This window comes from Felis catus, chromosome E1 (genome assembly GCF_018350175.1).
Source record: "Felis catus isolate Fca126 chromosome E1, F.catus_Fca126_mat1.0, whole genome shotgun sequence".
Classification (NCBI taxonomy): domain Eukaryota; kingdom Metazoa; phylum Chordata; class Mammalia; order Carnivora; family Felidae; genus Felis; species Felis catus.
In genome coordinates, this window is record NC_058381.1 from 15,757,834 (window position 1) to 15,772,118 (window position 14,285).

The following is a 14,285-nucleotide window of genomic DNA, read 5'->3' on the forward strand; positions in this document are numbered from 1 at the left end:
GACTGGACTGACCAGCGGAACACAGGGCCCACGAAGGAACGATAATAAAACAGGATGTGGAGGTCAAGAGAAAGGCCGGCTAGCACCCTCATTGCCTACTCTTCAAAAGCTGCTCTCAGGCCCATGACTCCACCCTCCTGGGTCTCTCTGCCTGTCTCCTGTACCTTGGTGCCCGCTCTAATCTCTAATACCCGACCAAGTACCGGCTGTCTCACTGGATCAGCATTGGCACCTCAATTCCAGCACGGCCAGGACTCAGCCTCACCCTGGAACCCAGGCTCAGTGGACCTGATCTTGTTACCCAGTCACCTGAGCCAGAAACCAGGAGTGACCCGAGCCGGCTCCCTCAGCCTTCCATCCCAATATCCAGTCAGTTCCCAGCCCTTCCCCGGCGCTCCCTCACCCAGCCTCCGGACGCTGCTGCTCTTCCTCTTCCCACCTGAGCTCTTTTAACTGTTTCCTAACTGGGCTCCCTGCCTTCGGCCTCATCTTTGGTAACCATCGGCTGTCAAAGGGATTTCTTTCAGATGCCATATGCTCAAGCCCCTTCCCTGATTCAAATTCTTGAAATGGCTGCAGACGACACCTTCCATGACTGTCCTGATTCTCTGTCCCTAGCCTCTCATGCTAAGCTGTGGCCCCCTAGGCTTGATCCTGCAGGCTATTTACTGCCTCTGTGACTGCTTACACGGCTCCCTGTGCCCAGAATGCCCTTCCCTACGGCCTTGTGGGTCAGTACCCACACAGCTCTTGCACCCTGCTCCAGGACCTCTCTCCTTATGAAGCCTCTCCTCAGTCGCCTCTGCCATCTTCTACACAGAGTTCACAGACCTCTAGCCTAGCAGAAACTTCCTCATGATGCTATTTGCTCACATGTTTATTTCCCTCCACTAGACTGTACGGCAAATGAAAACAGGGACCACGTCTATTAAGCCAAAGCACTTAATTCTATGTCTGGGACAGAGCAGGTGCTCAAATGACTGCATGTTAAATAAATAATAAGTAATAACAAATTAAAATGGTAGCAGCTACCACTTTTTGAATGTCAGCTTGGTACCAGCACGGAAGTTTACACAAGACCTCTCATTTTATCCTCTCAACCACTATTAAGAGATTTGTTTTACGATCCCCATTATTGAATGGAAGAGAATCGGCTTAGTGGATGAGGGAAGTTGCTTGTGATTGTGATGTCAAAACAGGAAAGACTGCTGTTGCTTCAGAAACCAAATGGAGGCAAAAGGAAACACGTATGGCTTGCATCGATGCGATAAGAGAGGAAGTTAAAGGGAAAGAAACCTAAACTCTAGAGATCTGATCTAGAGGGAGGTCTGCTGACCAGGAGGGAGAACAGGGGCCACGCAGAAGGGATTCTTCAGTGCTCTACATCAAAGCCAGGCCAAACAAAAAAACATGACATTGAATTCATGACTAATCACAATGGTACACAGTTTATTACCTAAGTTACTTCTCTCCAGAGTGGGCTTCGGTTGTACGCTTGAATTGGCTCTGTGTGCTAGTCTACAAGGGTGGGGTGGGGAAAATTTAGGGACCAGAGACATGTCATAGTGGGGAGAGGTGCTGGCAATGTGATGGGTAACTGCCCAAGGCTGCTCCAGCCCCAAGGGGCAGTGGCGGCCATTGCTTTTGATGGGGAAGGATCTTCTCACAGCGCCATCTCTGAGGTTGCTAGTCTTTGGCTGGGATTTACAAGGATGAGAGGGTACCATGGATTAAATCAGAAGACCACTTTTCCTATCAGAGGTTAAACTTCCAGATATGAGAGATGGGCATCATCTTCCTAGCTCATCCAATAGAAGCTTAGCAATAAAATCAAAGGGCTCTGACAGAACGTGAGGCTGATGCCGGGACTAGCTAAGTAAATGACTCCTTGTTCTCTTTAACATTAGTTCAGACCCCTGTGCAACCATACTGGAGATTTTGGGCCACAGGAAAATTGTACAGAGACTGTTTCTACCAAGGGTACAGGGAGTGTCACAGCATGATTTATCAGCAATGCTTTTAACACACACCGATGAGCACTCAGAGGGTGTAGGGAATGTCAACTCCCGGTTCGTCCACCATATTGCAAACGTTAATGCCTCCCTGGGGAGTCCACCCGATCCTTTCTTGACAAACTGGAAACGAAGCTCATGCCACAAGCTCTCCATAACCGTTGTTCCTTCGGGTTTATTTGTGAGGGAGAGAGAGAAGGCCTTAACTGAATACAAACCGGGAGAGATCTGGGGAGGACAGAAACTTGGAGCCCTAAACCCCCCTTTGGGACTTGGATGAGGACAACTTAAATACAGTAGCTGGGAACAGGTTGACCTTCTCGAAGCCCTTCCTGGCGGCGTGTGCCAAAACGCGTGTTGGCTGGCTGGTCGGAGGAGGCACTGACCCTCTCCGTTGCCTCGTCTCGGGGGAAATAGTGCTACAGCCAGATGCTGACTGGCAAAGGCCCAAACCGTATCCCCACTTCCAAACGTCAAGCCAGAAATGGCCACACACAAGGACGTAGCAGAAAGACAAGCAGTGCAGTGTTCACTACATGTCCTTTGGCAGTGGGGCTCCCTGACTTGCTCTTCCCAATTTCTAGTACCTTCCCCGGACTCCAGGAGGTCCAGAAGCAGATCAATTCTGGCAGCCCCAGCAATAAGTACTATGGGGAAGGAGGAAGAGAAGGCTTCAAAGAAGTAGAACTGACAGTCCCTACCCTAAAAATAGTTTAGAATCTAGTTGGAGAGACAAAATATGTAACTGAAATCAGTGAAAAATAATTTTAATTATCCGAACCTGTGGGGAGGCAGGGGCACTGTTTCGTCCACCTAATTCAAAACAACAGTTTCCCCAGCTCATCTGAGTTTGTCTTAACGTGGTTGGTGACTGTCCTGCTGTTACTGTTGTCTATGACTTTAAGTAGTGGACTTCGTTTTATTATCCTTCTTTGGAGCACGAAAAAATGTTTGTTTACAGGCACCAGAATGAATTCCAGCTGGATGGCGGGACACCTGGGTGGTGAGCATGCTGGCGGTAAGTGTGGCACTCAGAACAACCCAGTGATGGGAATGTTCCAGGACTTACTTTGCAAATTTAATGCAGAACTGAGTGAAGTATTTCCGGGTGGAGGCCAGGTTGTCGCGGATGATAGGGACATTCTGCTTAATGTGAAGAATGACAGAGGTGACATAAGGGCTCTGGTCACCAACGTGCTCCACATTCTGCCACTGCATCTGCAAACAGAGATAAGGGAGGACAAGTCTTTAGATCCTTCTCGGGAGGACAGTCTTCCGCGTCGCTGGGGAAGGGCAGGTGGAGTGACAGTGAGGCAAGAGCTTGCGACCACAGTTGCCATTTTATTTTGGGCAGTTTGTCTTACTTCGTCTGTAGTGGCTGATGGTGAATAAAAACAAGCAGACCCACCTCATCCTTATCCGTGAGATGTGACTCAGGTACCCTTTTCTACACTGTCCCCCTCGTGCTTGAAATAGCCTTCCCTGCCCCTCTAAGTGGCCAACTTGTAATGGAACCCTCGCCAGGCAGGTGAACTGGACTGCACCGCTGTCCGCAGTCGCACCGGGAAAGGACTGTGGGAGAACAGGGGAGGCACATCCATTTCTGAGCAGGTTGGTAGCTTGGGAGATCGGAGGGGTGGTTGGGCTAAGTGAAATGAAACGTGGACGAGAGTTACTTAGGCCTTTCTCTCAAGTCAACGGTAAGGAGGTGAGGATTTTGAAAAAAGGGAGTTAGAAATGCCGGGACGTGTGAGACGTGCTTCAAAATAATTTAGGATTAGGAGGAGCAGATGAAAGACCGGTGAAGCTGCGTGATGGGTCCATGAGGTTTGTGGTACTGTTTTCTCTACTTTTGTACATAACTGAACTCTTCCATAGCAAAACATTCAAACCTTACTCCTAAAACCTTCGAGATTATGTTGGGGTTTCAGTCCAGGGAAAGGAAAGATCTCTGGCAAGTACGAGGGGGCAGACGAGAGGGTAGGACAGTGGCATTGAAACAGGGCAGGAAGGAAGCACCCGGGGTAGTGTGAATGGCAGGCGGGGGGCACACCAGCATCACTGAGAGGACCTGAGTGGTCCCTGGGCAGGCCATGGACACAAGTGAGGTACCTGACTGGCTCAAGCTCTAACCGCCTGAGGAGGATCAGGAGACATGCTCCGCAAAAACAGGGCAAGAAGCAATGCCGTGGAGCCTCTCCCTGCTTGGATGCGTACAGGAGAAGAGAGGCAGTGTGGGCTCCCAGCCTGCCCCGAAGCTGGCAGCAAATGGGCACTTTAATCCTGAAAAGAGCAGGAATGTGCTGGAGGAGTTCTGCTGAGTCAGCCTCTCAGAATGGAGCTGGGCTATTAAAAAGATCCTAAGCCAAACACAAACCATATAATATGTTCATAGAAGGAGGGCGGTAGTTCTGAGGCCTTGATGCCTCTGGCAAGAGAACCAGTGTTTTTATAGAGCTCTTGGGGAAAGGAAAAATTCAATACTGAGGGAACTTGTTTAAAAGAATCATATTGTACATGGATGGCTCCCCAGCTCCTGGGAAGCTATAATGACTCCATGTTTTGTTCTAATGTTTCTTCAAATCAGCAGATATTTAATAAAAAAAATTTTTTTTAACGTTTATTCATTTTGGAGAGACAGAGCATGAGTGGGGGAGGGGGAGGGAGAGAGAGAGAGAAGGAGAGAGAGGGAGGGAGACACAGAATCCAAAGCAGGCTCCAGGCTCTGAGCTGCCGGCATAGAGCCCGATGCGGGGCTCGAACTCACGGACCGTGAGATCATGACCCGAGCCGAAGTCGGATGCTTAACCGACCGAGCCACCCAGGTGCCCCCAAATCAGCAGATATTTATATTTTAAAAGCTTTACGTATGTGTAAGCATATAAAAAAGCAGGAAGGGACTTCTGTCTTCATTTTACACATAAGAAAGCCAAGGCCCAGCAACATTAAGTCTTATGCAAGGTTTCACAACAAAGTGCCAGATAGAAAAAGTCTCTAATTTTTTACTGGGCAAAATTAGAAACAAACCATGGAGAAACAGTAGAAGGTTCTAATATGAACCGACTTTATATTCTAATGCTTTGGCTATGTGTCATGTTTTCCTCCATTATCTTTTTATCTTATTCACAAGGTTTCTTTTCCCACGTGATTTTAGAGATTTGACCCATCTGAACAAAAAGCATCTTAGGAGATCTTAAATGAGCTCATGGGGGGAGGCCAAAATTGACAGATGCTGTTCATGTCTGCACCTCACCTTCTTTTCCCCAGCTGGCAGCACCACGTGGAGCCCAAGGCCCTGCATAAACACAGCAACCCGGGAAGAGGGCTCGATGCCCCTTCCTCCACCGGCCACCAAGCTCTTGCACTGTAATGACTACTGTTGTCCAGGTTGGCAACATTTTACATTTCAGCATCTCACAAAGTTGATAAATAATTATCTACACATCACAGTTCTCCATTAACAGAAGACAACCATAAAGGGAGGTGGAGACGTGCCCTGTCATTGATGACAAAGCAGCTCTGAAGCAAGACAAAGCGTGGGACGCTGGACTTCAAGTTCTCACTGGTGAGCTAAACCCTCTTACTGGCCATGTCAGTACACATCCACATTTGGAATATATGTGAAAAGATCAGGTTTGGTTGAATAGTCAATTATGACTCCACTGGTCAAGTTAAAAGTATGAGCAAAAGTCAAGTAGATTTGGGATTTTAAATTTAAGTCAGCTTAATGACATAAGAAAACTATGTATGCATGTATGTATGCATGTATGTATGTATTTATTTATGAGAGAGAGAGAGAGAGAGAGAGAGAGAGAGAGAGAATATCCCAAGCAGGCTCTACACTGATTGAGTGGCTTGATCTCATGAACTACAAGATCATGACCTGAGCTGATATCAAGAGTCAGTCGCTTAACTGACTGAGCCATCCAGGTGCCCCATGTCAGAAAACAATTTAAAGTACTGGAGAACAATGAAAGTTGACACTGGCTTTACTGTTTAAAAAAATCTGCAAAATGTAATTAGCAGGGATTCTGTCCAGTCACTGCCTTAGATGGTTGATGCTTGCCCATCCCAGACAACTTAGGGTTTAAGTTGTAACCGGAATGGCCCAAGACGCTGACATTAGGACCCACCGTATGCAGGCTGCTTTGCCTGGCACTTTGTATACATTATCTCATTTACTATTCACACATGAGCTCATCTGGTGATGAGGAAAGTCAAAAGCTCAACGAGGTTAGGTAACTTGCCCAAAGTCACACAGCTGGTAAATAACACAGTGGAGACAACCCAAGTCTGTCTAAAGCCCAAGCACTACGACACCAGGCTGTTTCCAAGATGATTGTTTAAAAAAAAAAAAAAAAAGTAACAAAAGCAATTCCTGGGCCTTAATGCAAGCCAAGCCCCGTTTCTCAGGGAGAAGCTAATGAAATATACAGTGATCAAGCAAAGTTCTCTGTCAAAAAAGGAAACAAAAATTAGCCTGCACTGGAAGAACAAACATCATGAAAAACCATCAGTAGAAATAAGATTCTGACTTTTCCAGGTAAACTTTGCATTTGACATTTAAAATTCACCCCTTCAGGGGCGCCTGACTGCTTCAGTTGGAGGAGCATGTGACTCCTGATCCAATGGTTGTGAGTTCGAGCCCCGTGTTGGGTATAGAGGTTACTTAAAAATAAAATCTTAAAAGAAAGAATTTACCCCTCCCTACTTAAAGTTTTCCTCTTGTGCTTTTAGTGTAGGTGGGGTTGCATAATACTGCTACTATATAAACAAGAAGAAAAACAGTTTGCAAAAGAAGCTGTAACTAAGATACAGGATTGACAGAAGCAGCACCCAAGGAAATGATCACACTTAGCTACAAAAGAGGCTGCAGGGGCAGGGGCACAACCACGGTTTCTGCCACCCGAGGAAGGAGTGTGTGACTGATGCTAATGCTTCACAAGAAGGCTGGGGAGAATAACTGCTTCCTAGAGAAGGCCCACTGTAGCAGAGAATTCTAACCAATCCACCAGTCAGAGAGCAAAGCTCCATAAGTAGCTTACTTTGGAACTTGTTTTTCTCTATTGCTATATGAAGCTTGGAAAGAGGCCTCCTGAGAAACTAATTTTCCTCAAGTTCAAATTCCCACCTATTCATTTTGATCATGGAACTAGAGAGATACAGAACATAGACTGAGGCATGCGGATTCTGGGGACATTTCAGGCAATCGGAGTGTAGCATTATGGTGTAGGCTGCTGGGCCACTGGCCCCAAGCACCGGCCTTTGCCCAGGTACACACACATACTCTAAAGCTTGTCTGCGCTACTTTTACTCCTACAACAAGCACCTGCGACACTTACAGGTACCTTGTGTGTGCATAACACTGGACCAGCATTGTGTGGGGAATAAAAAGGGAGAAGGAACATTTTTTGAGCACCTACTATGTACCGGGCATCATGTGATTGACATTTTCACATGAACTTCCTGCTTACAATAATACAGTAGGGGAGGTATTATTACTCCTGCTTTATAGATAAGACAGGCCTGAGGACAGGGATTTGCCTAATGAAACATAACTGAGAAGTTAACAGAGCTGAGATCTAGAAATTGGTTTGTCTGACTCTGAAATCCATGTTCTTTCCATTTTACCATGTTGCTTCCCAAAAAAGTGTTACCATCCTAAACGAACTTGAAATTAGTGGAAGGAATTGGAGCGAGCAAAATCTCTGTATGAGGCTGCACGAATGCAGGTGATGTGGCAGAGGTGATGGCGGTACAGAGGAAGAGGACACATGCGCCTTGACTCCGACGGGAAAACCAACAAGACCCAGAACAGAAAGTGGAGTAACAAAGGCTTTCGGAAGATAAATATATATTTTTCCTACTCACTGCTAGGCCAATGGGAAGGTGAATTTGTACAACCTTTTCTTAAATACAATTTGGAAGTATCTACCCAAAGTCTTAGCATTTTACATAGCTTTTGATCTCTGCAATTCCCTTTAAGGCAACTAATCTGAGGCTAATAATTACAAATGTTTAGAAGACACACACATGCGCACACACACACGCATTTATGAGGTTGTCCGTCGCCAGACTGTTTTTAAACGTGAATAATTGGAAAGAATGATCAAAATTGAGTTGATGACCTACATTTTAAGGGCAGGACTCCACCGGAATACTTAAAGTGAGGAAATGTGGAGTCTGCCAGTCCTGTGCAAGCTGCTAAGTGTGTGACCTGGGTAAGTTACATAACCTACCTAACCTCTCCGAACCTCGGTTTTCTTGGCTATACAAATTGGGGTGATAATATCTGTAATCCATACAGTTGTTGAAAGATAACACGTTAAGTGCTCTTAACATAGTGCCTGTCAGGTATTAATTCCATGGTAAATGTTAACTGTTGCTACGGTTTTAACAATACTCTGTCCTATGGAATACTATGCAATCACTAAAAATACAGTAGCTCTGGATTAAACAACACAGAAAACTATTAAAACCTGCTAAATGAGAAAAAAAGTTATGAAGCTGTATATAAGGTATAAACTTCTATTTAAACACTATATGCATAAAGAGAAAGACTGACATAAATCTATTGGCTGGAATATGAGTGACTTAAATTTTCTTCTTTTTAAAAATCTGTATTTTTTATCCAATTGTTTATAATAAAGGTGACTGGCTTTGGTCATAATGAAAAAAGAAATCTTTCTTTTTTTAATTTTTTTTAACGTTTATTTATTTTTGAGACAGGGAGAGACAGCATGAACAGGGGAGGGTCAGAGAGAGAGGGAGACACAGAATCTGAAACAGGCTCCAGGCTCTGAGCTGTCAGCACAGAGCCTGACGCGGGGCTCGAACTCACGGACCGCGAGATCATGACCTGAGCCAAAGTCGGATGCTTAACCGACTGAACCACCCAGGCGCCCCAAGAAATCTTTTATAAAAAAAGAAAGATGTGCTTTGATTGTTAAGTGGAAGGTGAACTTCCGGATTTCTTAATGATGGAGTTCTGCGGGCCTCCTGTAATAGATCTACATTTTAATGACAGAGGAAAATGAGAACAGATTTGAGGACTGTTCTAGCTATTTCAAAATGTCTTTGGGGGATAGTAATGTAGCCTCCTAGATTAGCACACGTTCAGTCTTGAAACCTAATAGAAATTACATGCCAGACTGTAAGGAAATTTAATTTGTTCAGTTTCTTCTTTCTGTTTTTTCTAAAACTACTATTAATGGGCAAAAGCTAAGTGTGCTTGGTTTTGGACCGAGAGTTAGATTCTTTCAACCAAGGGATGTGAGTAGCCCCAGGAAAAAGGACACCTTGAGGAGGGTACCATGGGACCAATGGTCTCTTTTTAAGGAAGCCATAGAATTTTTAAAGATCCTACTTGTAAAGCCTAATTACAATGGCTAATTGCTAAAGATTTATAGAATTTACATTCAAACAATGTATTTCTCCTAAAGCACTTCAAACAATTACCTTTTCAAAAACTGGGGAGACTTGGTTTTATTTCTGGCTTCACCGTTACAAGGCTACATGGCTTTGGGCAAATTATGAAAAGGAAAACACACACACCAGAAAGACAATTCCTTCCTTTTCAGTGAGAAATATGCAAACCAGACTGGAACACCTGGGTTGGCTGCTCAGCCCATTTTCGTCCCCAAGAGGAAAGTCACAGTGTCAGATCGAGAAAAGCTGAAGACAGATATCCAACAGGGTGCCTGTGAATGCCTGAAGACTCGCGGTCAGGTAGGCATGACGATTTTCCTGAACCCAGCAGTCCCGGGCACACACTGACTTAGGGCCCTTCTACTTTCAGGCAAGTTACTGAAGCTAATTTTGCTTCAGTTTCCACGTTTGCTCATTCTGTATGTATGGTGTAGTATAATCCAGCTGAGAGACAGACCTGAATTTGAATCCTGGCTCTCCTACATGCTAGCTAAGAGATCTGGGACGAGGGACTTAACTTCTTTGAGTTTCAGTTCCCTTATCTGTGAAAGAGAGGTACCTTATACATTTATTGTCAGAATTAAATGAGATACTGCATTTGGGTGCTGATTCCTGGTAAAGTGCTCCATATAAATAACCACTTACTATTATCTCATAGAGCTCATCTAAGAAAATAATGCAACACAGGAGGGAAAAATGGTCTGAAATTTTGATATAACTTATCCACATTACTGTAATCTCAAAATTATCGTTTCAGAGAGACCACTAAACTCTTACCATATTTTACTTCCTTCACACAGGCCCGGCCTGTTTTAGGCTGTTCCTGTGTATTTTCTACCAAACTTTGCCACTCTGTGTTTTCTTCTTTTCTAGCAGCAGGGCTCTTGCCCACGCTGAGGGGGCGAACAGCTAGATGTGGGCATTTCCTATTTCTGACCTCCCTTCAACCAGCTCCAGGATGCTACTTGTTGGAAGTTAGGAGCCCTGCTATTGAGTACTATCAAGGAGCACCATACCTTCAACAGCACTTGTATGCGCCGAAAGGTTTCAGGGTCTCTGATCCTGCCATTTCCTAAAGAGACACTCTATGTCTACCGGCTCTGTCCAGCTAAGTCCGTTCAGTAGGGTTATCTGTGACTCACTTTGTCACCATTCTTTGGTCAAATGGGTGTCTACAAACTTTAGTTCTTTCTTCTTCTTGCCCTCTTTACCGTCAAAGGCATTTAGGGAATACTACTGTTAAGCTATGCCATGGAGATCCAAAAGTGAACAAGACACAGCTCTCAAGTTGTTCAAAGCTTAACAGGGGAGACAGATATAAAAAGAATTGTATAACAGAGTAGAGAGATGGTCTAGGTACTGTGGTGCTTCACAGAGAAGGACACTGCGGGGAAGACAAAAACGGTGACATTGCAAGAGATCAAAATAGTCAAAACAATCTCGAAAAAGAATAAACTTGGAGGATTCATACTTCCCAATTTTAAAGCTTGCTACAAAGCTGCAATAATTGGGGCACATGGGTGGCTTAGTTGGTTAAGCGTCCGACTTCGGCTCAGGTCATGATCTCACAGTTGATAAGTTCAAGCCCCCATCGGACTCTGTGCTGACAATGCGGAGCCTGCTTGGGATTTTGTCTCTCTCTCTCTCTCTCTCTCTCTCTCTCTCTCTCTCAAAAATAAGTAAACATTAAAAAAACCCTAAAAAAACAAAAACAAGAACAAAGCTGCAATAATCAAAACAGTGTGGTACTGGCATAAAGACAGACATAATGGATCTATGGAATATAATTGAAAGTCCAGAAATAAACCTGTACATCTGTGGTTAACTGATTCTTAACAAGAGTGTCAAGACCATCCAATGGGTAAAGAAAAGTCTTTTCAACAAATGGTACCGGGACAGCTATATATCTACATGCAAAGGAACAAAAGCTGAATCCTTACCTTACACCATATACAAAAATTAACTGAAAATGGATTAAGGGCCCAAATGTAAAGAGCTGAAGCTACAAAAAACTTGGAAGAAAATACAGGTGTAAATCTTTGTAATTCTGGATTAGGCAATGGTGTCTTGGATAGAACACCAAAAGCACAAGTATCAAAGGAAAAAATATAAAAACCGGACTTCAACAAAATTAAAAATTTTAGTGTTTCAAAGTACATAATCAAGAAACTGAGGGGCGTCTGGGTGGCTTAGTCGGTTGTGTCTGACCTCAGTTCAGGTCATGGTCTCACAGTTCGTGAGTTCGAGGCCTGTGTCAGGCTCTGTGCTGACAGCTTGGAGCCTGGAGCTTGCCTCGGATTCTGTGTCTCCCTCTCTCTCAGCCCCTCCCCTGCTCACACTCTGTCTCTGTCTTTCTCTCTCAAAAAGAAATAAATGTTACAAATAAATAAATAAATACAATAAAGAAAGTGAAAAGACAACCCACAGAAAAGGAGAAAATATTTGCAAATCATATATCTGATAAGGAGTGTAGTTATCCAGACTATAAACAGAAGTTTACAACTCAACAATAAAAAGACAACCCAGTTTAAAAATGGATGAAGGACTTGGACTGACATTTCTTCAAAAGATATATACAGATGCTCAACATCTTAGTCATCGGAGAAATGCAGATACAAACTGAAACCACAATGAGATAGAATGGCTATGTTAAAAATAAAGCATTGGTAAAGATACAGGCATTTTAGAACCCCTGACTGTTGCTGGTGGGAATGTAAAATGGTGCAGCTACTTGTGGAACACAGTTCGGCAGTTTCTCAAAATGTTAAGCACGGAGCTACCACATGATACAACAGTTCCACTCCTAGGTATATATTCGAGAACTGAAAACATATCTATACAAAAGCTTGTATGTGAATATTCATAGTATTATTCATAGAAGTTACAAAGTGGACACAACCTGGGGTGCCTGGGTGGCTCAGTCGGTTAAGCGTCCAACTCTTGATTTTGGCTCAGGTCATGATCTTGTGGTTCGTGAGATTGAGCCCAAGTTGGGCTCGGTGCTAACGGCATGGAGACTGCTTGAGATTCTTTCTTTCTCCCTCTTTCTCTCTGCCCCTCCCCCATTCTTGTACACTCTCTCTCTCTCTCAAAATAAATAAAACTTTAAAAAAAAAGTGCAAACAACCCAAATGTCTATCAACTGATGAATAGATAAACAAAATGTGGTCTAACTGCACAATGGAATAGTATTCAGCTATAAAAAGGAAGCCTGATACATGCTACCACATAGTAACACTGAAAACATTAGGCTATGTGAAGAAAGCCAGTCACAAATGGCCACATGTTGTATGATTCCATTTATGTGAAATGTCCAGATCAGGCAAATACAAAGACAGAAAGTAGATTAGTGGCTGCCAGGGAAATAAGAAGTGACTGCTAATGAGTAGGAGGTTTCTTTTTTTGGCGTGATGAAGATATTCTGGAGTTAGTGGCGGTGGTTGCGCAGTCTTGGGAACATGCTAAGACCTACTGAATTATACATTTTTAAAATTTATTTTGTGATGTTTACTTATTTTTGAGAGAGAGACAGAACACAAGTGGGAAAGGGGCAGAGAGAGAGAGAGAGGGAGACACAGAATCAGAAACAAGCTCCAAGTTCTGAGCCGTCAGGACAGAATCCAATGTGGGCTTGAACTCATGAACCGTGAGATCATGACCTGAGCCGAAGTTGGATGCTCAACTGACTGAGCCACCCAGGCGCCCCTGAATTATACATTTTAAAAGGGTGAATTCTGTAGTATGTGAATTATACCTTAATTTTTAAAAAGGGGACAGACATTGGAACTAGATCTTAAAGGGTGCGCTCGTTGGGCAGGCAATAATGGGAAGGGAATTCTAGGCAGAAAGAACAGAATGAGAAATGCATGGAAGCTGCCCCATCCCCAAAAAGTAACGCATCCAGGGGAGCAGGAGTGGCTGAGTGGCTGGGAGGCTGGAGTACAGGTATATGCACAGGGGTGGCAGAATGAACAAGGCAGCGAAGGGACAAATAATGGAAGCTCTAGCTGCTACCCAGGGGGTGCCTTCAAGAAGAATGAGGTGTCTTCCCAGCCGAACAACAGAATTAAATTGCTTGGCTCCACCCATTTTGTCAAGCCTTCTTTCACCAACTCAGAATCCTCTAACTCCACTCCACTTTGGCAAGCCCAACACTCGTTTTCTCACTATTTATAAAATCCATTTCTTTACAGCATCAATTCTTTGAACTTTTCTCCCCACCAGGATAGACACCCCTTGAGGGCAGCCAATTTCCTGTTTGCGATCTTGACTACGGAAGCAGTACAGAATGCTCTGTGAAACTCCAAAGATGGGTAACGAGATTGGCAGTTTTGACAAAGTTCAGAGCTTTTCCTAACTTTATAAATCTTTACTCCTATTGTCACCCTGTTTGGAATGCCCTCTTCATCGCAAATTCGTTCCAAATTTCACCATCTCTTGTGGTGTTTCAAACGCCACTTCCTTAGGAAGGCTTTCTTTGTTTCCCCACCTGATGTGAACAGAGAGATGAACTCTCTCCTCTTTTTTTTTTTAATTTTTTTTTTCAACGTTTATTTATTTTGGGGACAGAGAGAGAGCATGAACGGGGGAGGGGCAGAGAGAGAGAGAGACACAGAATCGGAAGCAGGCTGCAGGCTCTGAGCCATCAGCCCAGAGCCTGACGCGGGGCTCGAACTCCCGGACCGCGAGATCGTCACCTGGCTGAAGTCGGACGCTTAACCGACTGCGCCACCCAGGCGCCCCTCTCTCCTCTTTTAAAGAGGGCACGTTTTGTACTTCTCTCACATACTGATTTCCTCATACCTTTTTTGCTGTTACCTGGGCATTCCTCTCATCTCATACATC

General features: G+C 44.3%; 1 protein-coding gene and 1 long non-coding RNA gene across 5 annotated transcripts in view; one reads left to right on the forward strand and one right to left on the reverse strand.

Annotated features, from left to right (window-relative positions):
* The window catches only part of VPS53 (VPS53 subunit of GARP complex), a 150,763-nt gene that overhangs the window by 18,097 nt on the left and 118,381 nt on the right, over positions 1-14,285 (reverse strand). For all 4 annotated transcript variants that reach the window (XM_045045335.1, XM_045045336.1, XM_045045337.1 and 1 more), the window contains one exon: positions 3,082-3,230. In XM_045045335.1, the coding sequence (XP_044901270.1) occupies positions 3,082-3,230 (149 nt within the window). The remainder of the gene's footprint in view (positions 1-3,081; positions 3,231-14,285) is intronic.
* Positions 1,245-11,048, forward strand: LOC123382120. The gene is made up of 6 exons (XR_006590030.1): positions 1,245-1,876; positions 2,974-3,030; positions 3,367-3,623; positions 5,280-5,577; positions 9,593-9,740; positions 10,317-11,048. It is a non-coding gene; the product is annotated as an uncharacterized LOC123382120 (long non-coding RNA).